The sequence below is a fragment of the Ostrea edulis genome, chromosome 1 (genome assembly GCF_947568905.1).
Source record: "Ostrea edulis chromosome 1, xbOstEdul1.1, whole genome shotgun sequence".
In the NCBI taxonomy this organism is placed as follows: Eukaryota; Metazoa; Mollusca; class Bivalvia; order Ostreida; family Ostreidae; genus Ostrea; species Ostrea edulis.
The window spans coordinates 47,697,613-47,709,326 of NC_079164.1; the positions used below are offsets into that span (position 1 = coordinate 47,697,613).

An 11,714-nucleotide genomic window follows, 5' to 3' on the forward strand; every position below is an offset into this window, starting at 1 on the left:
GGTAAAAATAGGGTAGGGTCATTAAAAAATCTTCTTCTCAAGAACCACTGGGCCAGAAAAGATGAAATTTATATGAAAGCTTCCTTATATAATGCAGATTCTAAATTGTTAAAATCATGTCCCCCGGGGGTCGGATGGGGCCACAATAGGGGATCAAAGTTTTACATACAAATATATAGGGAAAATCTTTAAAAATCTTCTTCTCGAGAACCATTGGGCCAAAGAAGTTCACATTTACATGAAAGCTTTCTGACATAGTGTAGATTCAAGTTTGCAAAAACCATGGCCCCCTGGGGTAGGATGGGGCCACAATAGGGGATCAAAGTTTTACATACAAATATATAGGGAAAATCTTTAAAAATCTTCTTCTCGAGAACCATTGGGCCAAAGAAGTTCACATTTACATGAAAGCTTTCTGACATAGTGTAGATTCAAGTTTGCAAAAACCATGGCCCCCTGGGGTAGGATGGGGCCACAATAGGGGATCAAAGTTTTACATACAAATATATAGGAAAAATCTTTAAAAATCTTCTTCTCAAGAACCACTGAGCCAGAAAAGCTGAGATTTATATGAAAGCTTGCTGATATAGTGCAAATTCTAAATTGTTAAAATCATGGCCCCCGGGGATCGGATGGGGCCACAATAGGGGGTCAAAGTTTTACATACAAATATATAGGGAAAATCTTTAAAAATCTTCTTCCCAAGAACCACTGAGCCAGAAAAGCTGAGATTTATATGAAAGCTTTCTGATATAGTGCAGATTCAGGTTTGTTAAAATCATGCCCCCCTGGAGTAGGATGGGGCCACAATAGGGGATCAAAGTTTTACATACAAATATATAGGGAAAATCTTTAAAAATCTTCTTCTCGAGAACCATTGGGCCAAAGAAGTTCACATTTACATGAAAGCTTTCTGACATAGTGTAGATTCAAGTTTGCAAAAACCATGGCCTCCAGGGGTAGGTTTGGGGCCATAATAGGGACTACGGTTTTACATGCAAATAGATATGGAAAATCTTCTGATATATACCAAGGTGACTCAGGTGAGCGATGTGGCCCATGGGCCTCTTGTTAATTTTACCAGACATTCGGTCTGGTAAACAATCTAGCTTTACCAGACCAAAACTAATTTTACCAGACCAAATTTTCTTATGTGCAAAATTCAGTCTTTGCGCTTAATGATTCTGACTACAAGCCTATAGGGCAAATGAGAGTACAAAATTTGGTAGCCCAAATAAGATTTTACTAGCCCAAATGTGTAGGAATGATTCAACATGATTCAAAATTTCAAGTTTAAACATTTTTAATGAGTATAACAAAACAAGTTCAGCTCCCTTTCAACTTCTAATTCTGTCATTTCACAGTCAGTATCTTCAGAATCCTCCAATTCTGCTTTTTCTAGTTCTTCATAATCACTCTCATCCTAATTTGCTAATAAAGGTAAAAACAAGGGTTAATCACTAGCTCAGTCACATATTCTGAAGCGGTCACTTGTAGTTGTTACTTTGGCGGAAAGTGTTCACACCATTTATTATTTTCGTGTCCTTTTACAGAATCAATTCTATAATTATCAGAGCCAGACACGAACTTACAATTTGCAGTGTTTTCCTTTCTGCACTAGATGCAATGTATGAGATATCATTGTATTCAAATCAAGGTCGGTTCTCCTGTCAAGCACGCTAACATTTTCTTTGTCGCTTTGTTTCCTCACACTTCTTCTTAGCGGCAACTTTCTCTGTAAGAACGGTTTGTTTCACTGATTTCCGACCAGAAATTGCACATTCTTTATATTTTAGTAGTGGATCATAATCCCCGCCGGAAATATATAACTGGCTAATAGAGCATATGCGTCAATAATACTTGGTAGCCCGATCCCGATTTTACTAAACACGGTTATCGACGGGCCTACTTGCTTAATTTCGAAGACTGATTTAAATTTTTATCGCCTGAAATTCATATATCTACCCTGATTTACTTTGCGTTTACATGTTTATTTAGAAAAACTGAAGTAGTTTAACATGTTTAATACCGGAAATACTATAAACAAAACAAAAACACAATACCGGACATTTGGTCAGGAACTATACAAACTTTAACCGGACCGATCCATTTTTACCGGAAATGTATGACGGTCCGACGTATTTCACATACTCTGGACACATATTATGTTAGTCTGGTTTCAGTCTTTTCTATCACTTCATTAAGGTAGACATATGTTAGTCTGGTTTCAGTCTTTTCTATCACTTCATTAAGGTAGACACATGTTAGTCTGGTTTCAATCTTTTCTATCACTTCATTAAGGTAGACATATGTTATGTTAGTCTGGTTTCAGTCTTTTCTATCACTTCACTAAGGTAGACATATATTATGTTAGTCTGGTTTCAGTCTTTTCTATCACTTCATTAAGGTAGACACATATATTAGTCTGGTTTCAGTCTTTTCTATCACTTCATTAAGGTAGATACATGTTAGTCTGGTTTCAGTCTTTTCTATCACTTCATTAAGGTAGACATATGTTAGTCTGGTTTCAGTCTTTTCTATCACTTCATTAAGGTAGACACATGTTAGTCTGGTTTCAGTCTTTTCTATCACTTCATTAAGGTAGACACATGTTAGTCTGGTTTCAGTCTTTTCTATCACTTCATTAAGGTAGACACATATTATGTTAGTCTGGTTTCAGTCTTTTCTATCACTTCATTAAGGTAGACACATGTTAGACTGGTTTCAGTCTTTTCTATCACTTCATTAAGGTAGACACATATTATGTTAGTCTGGTTTCAGTCTTTTCTATCACTTCATTAAGATAGACACATGTTAGTCTGGTTTCAGTCTTTTCTATCACTTCATTAAGGTAGACACATATTATGTTAGTCTGGTTTCAGTCTTTTCTATCACTTCATTAAGGTAGACACATGTTTGTCTGGTTTCAGTCTTTTCTATCACTTCATTAAGGTAGACATATGTTAGTCTGGTTTCAGTCTTTTCTATCACTTCATTAAGGTAGGCATATATTATGTTTGGTTTCAGTTTATTATCTTCTAACACTTTATCAAAGGCAGCCATATATACTAATGAAGAAAAGTAAGTGCATTATAATCTTCAAATAAGGATTTTATAATAGGCACACTTTTTATTGTTTGATAACACTTTTATGTTAGAAACATATGTTTCATACTTTGAATGTCTTCAAGAATTTTATGTGAAAACACCAAAAAGAACAAAGATGTCTTCTGAGGAATCAAAAATTAATAATTAGTTAATTGATAATAATTAATCAATAACGGTTGTTACTGGCATTAACATTGTTGCATGATTGGCACTGACGTTCCATTGATACAATCAGATTGTACAAAAAGGCTTGTGGAATGTTGCTCCAAATTTGAATCATGTTCCTGAACCAGTGCAAACAGCGTCGTAGGTGGATTCGAATGGTTATGTAGGTGGTGTTCCATTTTCATTCCAAACATGTTCAATGGGTAAAAGATCAAGGAAAAAAAAATCCAACAGGCCAAGGCATTACATTTACATTGTGTCACCTAAGGAAGTGGAAAACAACTTGTACAACATGGGGGTTTGCATTGTCCTGTTGCAGTGTAGTTCATTGTCTGCAGTTTTGGATGAAGGGCAAGGCATGTTAATGAATAATTTCATCCCTATACAGAATTCCTGTAAGATTTCCACCATTGATCATCTTGAATTCCTCCACATGCCTCCATAGACCTGGAATCTTTACACTATCTCCACCAAAAGACGGACATTGTACAACGCAGGCGTCTGTGAAGCACTCTCCAACTCTGTGGTATAACCTTGATCAGACATTGCTGCCATATAGATGGAATTGAGATTCATCTGGGAGAAAAACTGTGCCCAATCTTGTATTGTAAAGTGAAAATGTTTACACCATGCCAGTTTGACCACTGAATTTCTCTGCAGCAGTACAGAACAGAACGGGTATATGTCATGTTCCCACCTTCCATTTATTATCCCCAGACCAGGAATTGTTCTAGCTGAATAAATTGAAGACTGAAACCGATTTCATAGATGAATGTTGCATGAGGACACCCAGAACATGGATGGTCTTGTGCATTTACAAATTGACAGTAACACCTATTGAGAGATCTCATGGTGTTCTGATGAACTCAATCTCTTCTGTAACTCTTTTCTGGGCCATCCCAGCTTCCAGCAAACCATTGGTGCAAAGATGAGCACCTGCATTAAGACTAGACATCACAATTTAATGATTAATCAAATGAAACTGTTTTTCCGAGTTCTAAAATGCTATGATATAATATCTAGTTTGGTTTATAGCAATAAACTCAGAACTGAAACAAGTCAGTGAAAAATATGGCAAAAACACAAAATAGTCACTAAAACATGAAAATTTTCATGCAAATTCATTAGGTGTCATTCAGTATCATAAACATCTATACAAAGCTATTGTTACAAAAATCCAGTGCTTCATTTGTAAGGGTGCCTATTCTGTGTAAAATACTGTAATGCATATTTACGTATTATATTAGTCTAGTTTCTTCTATCTCCTCATTTAAGGCAGACATATACCCCAGTGCCCGTTTGGCCATATCATTATTTGTTTTATCTTTAAATAGAAGATTATGATATTTGGGTGTATGCATACCACCATAAGTTACGTATGACCTTGACCTCAAGGTCAAATTAATTTTGCACAATTGTCAGTACCAAAACTTTTTATGCTTTTGATAAATTTTTATAATTATAAACAATAACAATTTGATACATCACTTTAAGACAGTGTTATGACTAAGATGTTTTCAGACTTTATTTAAGAAATGGATATCATTTTTGAAAATACATTAGGGCATGAATGTGATGCTCTATGCCAACATACTGCAGGAAGCACATTTATTAATTCATTTTTTACATTTACATATTACTTTCATTTCTGTTGGAATTCCATGCCATTAAAATATTCATAATATATTGATCAAGATTCATCTGAACATCATTCACATTCATGAGGAAATGACTATCATTTCAAATGATAAAGAAGACATAAACATTAGAAATGTAAATATTAACAATAACATCTTCTCAACAAAGCTTAGGTAGGCCAATATATCTTTTTCCTCCACATGAGATGAAATTTTGATTTTGTATTGGAGTAATAATGATGATTTGATAACTTGAAGCTAACAAGTGGTGAATTTTCAGAGTACTGGAAATAAATGGGTGCAGTTGCTTGTCTTCGAAATCATCATGTGTGGCTGATATTATGAAATCCAGTGATGTATTACGAATTGTTACATGTAAACCTATGGAATACAAAGGGTGAGACATTCTTATTTATATTTGTATTTATACTGCCTACATGATATGTATGTGGAATAATCTTATTCATTTAAAAACACAGCCCACATGAAGTTTTCTCCAATGGGAAGTCTCCTACCGAGGTCAAATGGCAGAAATTTCGTAATTTTCTGATGGATTACAGAGATCAAGATGTGGATATTGAACAAATGTTAAAAGACATTCCCAAAGTTGAAGTCCAAAAGTGTCAGGAAAAGACAGCATTAAAGGTACGACCATTGTCTCTGAGTGAAAATGTTCATTTGGGAGGGTTGAACTAAAAAGATAACAAGATTTGTTTGGAGTGAAGGTAACCTGTTTAATATGATAAGTAAAATATTTATGTTTCCCTTCTTTCAGGGGGAGATATATTGTTTTTGTACTTTCTGTCCATCCATCCGTCTGTCTGTCTGTCACAACATCTTTTGAACGCTTCTCCTCCTAAATGGCTTGTCAGATAGACTTGAAACTTTGTACAATGCTTCATTGCTATTTGAAGATGTGCATATTACAGGGCTCGAAATCAGCGAGAAATACTTGCAAAATGCGAGTACATTTGAAAAATAGCGAGTTAAAATAGTGGACACTCGAAAATCTTAGCGAGTGGTGTTTTATAAACCATGATCGTATCGTATCTGTTTTATACGGTGATGCACAATTCTCTTTTCTTAAACTTGTACTCTGAATCATAGAAACGCTTATATGAATGACCGATTTCAACAACCGTTTTAATCTGGATTTATCTTTAATGATTTTTAAAGAAACTCGGAGTCAAATAAATGCTTTAGAGGTCGGATATCGCATTAGGGCTATTCCAGCAAAAAAAATATGGGGGGGGGGGGGGGGGGGAGGCACTTTATATTTAAGACAGCCACCCATACAATTAAATTTTCCTCTGCTACCACCACCCATACAATTAGATTCTCCCCTGCCATCACCACCCATACAATTCAATACTTTCATTTAACGTAACAAATGGATCAACCATATGATATTTTAGAACTTAATTCTAGTTTATATTTTTAAAAATGCAAAAAATATAAACAATAAAATGTCTTTCTTTGTTGTTTCATCGGGAGATGAAGGTAGCAATCATTGCAGAAAAAAATACATATTTTGGTTTCCAATGCAATTTTGGTAGGGAGAAAAAAGGATGATCTCAGCATATAAAATGAAAGAAAAAATGCAATTAATTTTGTATACTCTGGAAACATGCGAGTTGTAGAAACCTAAGCTCTGTTTGCTTATTATAAACGAACAGTTTCACTAATGATGTGGGATATTGTCATATCATTTCTGGACTAGATGTGCATGTCCTTTTTACTCATGTCATGATCTGGGTGCTTGTTAATTGCACAGTTGAAATAACAAGAAGTTGGGTTTTTTTTAATGATATATAACTAAATAAAATATGAATATATTATACCACTTTAAATTTAAATTCACATATATTGTTACTCTCTTTATTGCTTTTAAAAGACAAGTGTCTTATTAAATCAGTTACAATATGTATACATAAAATGGCATTGTATAGTGGTGTACAAATTCAAGCAAGCAACGGAGAAGAACTTTTCAAAGAGTTAGGTTTTCTCGCAACTTAAATGCTAGACATAGATATTTCCCTAAATTACAAAGTGTATGCATATAGATTGTGACTTTTTTCCTTTGACTTTTCCCCCTACAATCTCTCGTAGGCCTACGGGAAACTTGCGAATATTCCATTTAAAATTTCAGTCCCAAGCATAATATTTACCCGATTTATATCGCAATCAGGCAAATTTTCCACTCTGTTAAACGTAATGGTACACCAGGTGAGAGATTTCATATCCGAATTACCCCGCACATTTCAAAGTCTGTCGAAATTCACACCTTCGGAAACAACGGTGATTTCCTGATTCTTGATTTTGTTAAATAAACAACAACTCGGGTTTTGGTAATTAACCTCACACGACGCTTCATGTTAATTACACATTAACCAATTGATAGCTTGGGTATAATAATTGATTCAGAGTGCCGATTAAACAAGATCACCGCCAAACTATTACCTGTGCATTTTAAAACGAAAGTGTTAGGGGCGATAATTCCCAGAATAGTCATGCTCAACTGAAATCGAAAGTAGGAATCGCGTTGTAATCGAAAAAATGTACACTGGTTTCATAAAGGTGAAATTACACGAAAAGGTTGTAAAACTCGTGATCGTTGGTTGCATTAGACAGGTGGTAGTTTAGGACAGGTACAATAGGTTGGGTAACACCTTGGAGGGGAAAGTTTTATGGTAACATTGAGTTATCTGCCCATTTATCAATCTTTTTTCCGTACTTAATGTAGGATGGCTCCGCTTTTCTTCTTCTTTTGTAATAAAAGAAATGTAACGTGATACGTTTTCATTTTTATTATAATTCACAGGCACCCATCTTTTTTTTTAACCTGGAAGACAACCACCCATACAAATATATTTTCCCAAATCACCCCCAACCATCCAAAAAAATATCGGCTGCCGTCCCTCCCCCCATACGTTTTTTGCTGGAATAGCCCTTATGATGAAAAATATAGACATGTGCCACGAGTCCTGTTCACTTATAGGGGTGATTAAATTGAATTCCAAGTATGAGGTTTTTGTTATTCATTTATCTATAAAAAAAAATCGGAGTCTACGTTTTACCAAGTCTTCCGGTAGTCATTTTTATTGATGTCGGGTTGTAGTGATGACACGAGGGCACTGCTTGGCGCGTAGACGATTATCAAAAAAGTTCATGGGACTCGTGATTGTGCTGCTTATAAACCATGAGTCTGGGATTTGCTTTGAAAATTCACTAGTGACACCCCTGATGTGGCATGAAATTGGAAAACATTGGATCTAGACCTGCGGTAAACAGGTTGTGGATTACAGGTGCGATGGTCAAGAGACCTAAATATTGCACCATATGACTTACGTAATTTAGTGCCTTGTCCAAACGATGCCTGTTAATCCATTAGGCTCAATAATGATGGGGAAATCATTGATTTAAAAAAAAAAAAACTATGAAAAAAGAGCGCCGCTTCATTATTTTTATTTTAGCTTGTAGGTTTTCATTTTAGCCTGTAGATTTTTTACCTACAGGCTAAAATTAGCCTGTGGTAGAAAAAGTTAATTTCGACCCCTGTATTGGTGGGACAGGAGGATCCAATTATTTTCCTAAAAGTTGTAGTGGATCTAAGAGGGGTGGAGGATGTAAAATAGCTTGTGAACACTTCTCCTATATGGCTTATATGATAGATTTTGAACTTTGTACAATGCTTCATTGCCATTTGTAGATGTGCATATTGTCAGGACAGGAGGATCCAATTATTTTCCTAAAAGTTATAGTCGATCCAAGAGGGGTGGAGGATGTTAAAATAGATTGTGAACACTTCTCCTCCTATAAGGCTTATCTGATAGACTTGACATTTGTACAATACTTTAATGCCATTTGCAGATATGTGCATATTGTAGGGACAGGAGGATCCAATTGTTATCCTTAAAGTTATAGTGAATCTGAGGGGTGGAGGGTGTAAGATAGTTTGTAAAAATGTCTTCTATGTGTCTTATCGGAGTTCATAATGGCTATGTTCCTGCTCATGTTTTCTCCTCCATACCATGCTGTACATTAAGGGGAGGAGGTTTTATTTGGAGTGCTTTCAATTTGGGGAGCTGGGGAGACATTTGTTTTTCATAAAAACAATCTCTAGTTTGTATACATTTATCAACAACAGAACTGTTAAAACAGATTTTAGTTATTTTTATTTGTGGATTTGAGTTGAAAATTTGTGTGTTAAAATACTTTAAATGTTTAAAATTATCTATATTTAACAAATCTGAAAGATTGGTAAATTGATAATTGTATGAATTAAAACCTATTTGTGTACTAGTTCATAATATTTAGCATCCTACAGCCTTGCTACTGAATAATATACAGTCAAACTTTTTTATCTTGAACTTGATAGGGCCAAGAAAAAACTTTTTGAGATATCAGATGGTTTAAGATATTGAGGTTAAAGTACATAAAGAAGATGTAGTTGAGATTTTTAACTCACTTTGACATATTCATGGTGTTCGAGATAATCAATGTTCAAGATACTGAAGGTCAACTGTTCTTGTATCTATCTAGATGGAACTGGATGAAGCTCTGACGAGGGTTAGAGAACAGCAGTCTGTGATAGACAGATTGACGGAGGAAGTAGAGGACCAGAAAGCCCTGATTGAGGATCTGTCCAAGGAGATGGATTGTGGTGTGAGAGCAGGACCCAGAGGACAGGGAAATGGTGGGTACCATGTGATGAGCTAAGTCAGAGTTAAAAGGGGATGGTGGAAAGAACAGAATAGGTTTTTAAAGAGTGGTTACTTTATTAGATCGAGAGATTTTGTTGATCCCGAAAAATACATGTCATTGGTCTAAAATGAAGATGGATATGACTGAGAGATTATGAATATCCCTTTATATGAATGTGATCAGAACTATTATGAGTACGTATACTGATTCATAATATGTGAATACACTGTAAAATGGAAAATTATAATTTTTATACTTTTATCTTTACTTTTCCCCTTAAAAGAGAGAAGGATGAAACAAGGAGAGACAGAATATTACAAAATAACGATGGAGAGTCTAAATATGGAGGCAGCCAGCAAAGTAAGTGAAGAAGAAAAGATAATGTGGACAGTCATTAATGTTCATGCAATAACATTTTGTGTTATAAGAAGAGTTAATCCCCTTTGTTGGTCTTTTTTCGTTCAGCCTTCAGAGGAGAATTACTGGTGTGTGTGTATTCCCAGTGTAAGAGTAAGCAGTTCACATTTAACATACAGCAGCCATTTCTAGAAATATTTTTTTCTTTTTAGATATTTTTTTTCTCTGTATTCCAGTGCAGTTTGAAATTTAAAGAACATGAAAATTAAATTAAAATGATTGATGTGACACACAATGTGTATATGCAGGATTATACAATGACACCTGTACATAATACACACCTGTACATAATATACACCTGTGCATAATACACACCTGTACATAATACAAACCTGTACATAACACACACATGTACATAACACACACTTGTACATAATACACACATGTACATAATACACACATGTACATATTACACACACCTGTACATAATACACACCTGTACATAACACACACCTGTACATAATACATACATGTACATAACACACACCTGTACATAACACACACCTGTACATAACACACACCTGTACATAACACACACCTGTACATAACACACACCTGTACATAATACATACATGTACATAACACACACATGTACATAATACACACCTGTACATAATACATACAAGTAGTAATGTACATAATATACTGAAAATGCTTTTTTTGTATTGGGGAAATGTAGTAGATTAGTATTGCTTTGTAGACTTTCAAATCTTTAAAAATCCTCAAATAGCTTTCATATTCCAGATAATGTCATCACATGTAGTGTTCTCAATGGTTAGCTGTTTCTACATGTTTCTACACTATGGGTTTTGATAATTACATATATGTCCAGTTTTATAGAATTCATAACAAATTTCTTGATGAGGCAGATCATATTGAATTTGACCTTTTTGCGCTTTAATTTGCTAATGGTTATCAAAATATAGAGAATATTACATGCTAAAATCATGTCATATCAGCACGAGGGTTGATATGGGACCCCAAAAGTCGATATGACATATGATTATAGATTTTAGCATGTGATATTCTATTTATCATATACTGTGCTTTTCATGCTTAAATATTGTATACGAACGGTATAGTATTTTTCATGTTTTTAAAAATGGAGTCTGAGAGCTGATTTTATAAAATATGATTCTTTTTATCAAATGCCAATTACTTTTTGCATTTTAAAGGTACACCAAGGAATATTTGATACATTACTTTACTGTGGTAAAAGCTTTATACAGTGATTTACTCTGGTTAAAAACATTGGTACATTGATTTACAATAATGGTAAATCTTGGATACATTGATTAACTATGGTAAAATCTTTGATGCGTTGATTTTTACGGAAGAATATGTAATTTCCGGCTTGATGTGCATTTTTGCACGCTGGTCCGATATGTGATATGGATTTTCGGACCAGTCGTTGAAATTGGCTATTGTGATATCACCTGTATCACGCAGTGCAGAATTTGCACACTCATTACCAATTATATGATAATTAGTCCCCTACCGACAAAGTCGAAGGGGACTTTAGGTTTGCGCTCCATCAGTCCAGTTTTCCACACCTTTTTTCTATGTTCTTGCAGATATTTATTTTATATTTGGTACATTGCTTTGCCATAACAAGTTACTGATCAAGTTTAAATTTGGTCCTGGTCCGTTGATTTTTTACTTCGTTATGGCCCTTGGACTTAA

At 34.8% G+C, this 11,714-nt stretch overlaps 1 protein-coding gene across 7 annotated transcripts in view; it reads left to right on the forward strand.

Moving 5' to 3' along the window:
* The window catches only part of LOC125652092 (uncharacterized), a 41,942-nt gene that overhangs the window by 21,943 nt on the left and 8,285 nt on the right, over positions 1-11,714 (forward strand). For 6 of the 7 annotated variants that reach the window (XM_056152681.1, XM_056152669.1, XM_056152693.1 and 3 more), the window contains 5 exons: positions 5,191-5,307; positions 5,390-5,555; positions 9,453-9,606; positions 9,898-9,974; positions 10,080-10,124. In XM_056152681.1, the coding sequence (XP_056008656.1) occupies positions 5,191-5,307; positions 5,390-5,555; positions 9,453-9,606; positions 9,898-9,974; positions 10,080-10,124 (559 nt within the window). The remainder of the gene's footprint in view (positions 1-5,190; positions 5,308-5,389; positions 5,556-9,452; positions 9,607-9,897; positions 9,975-10,079; positions 10,125-11,714) is intronic. The other variant, XM_048881067.2, reaches the window with a different exon arrangement.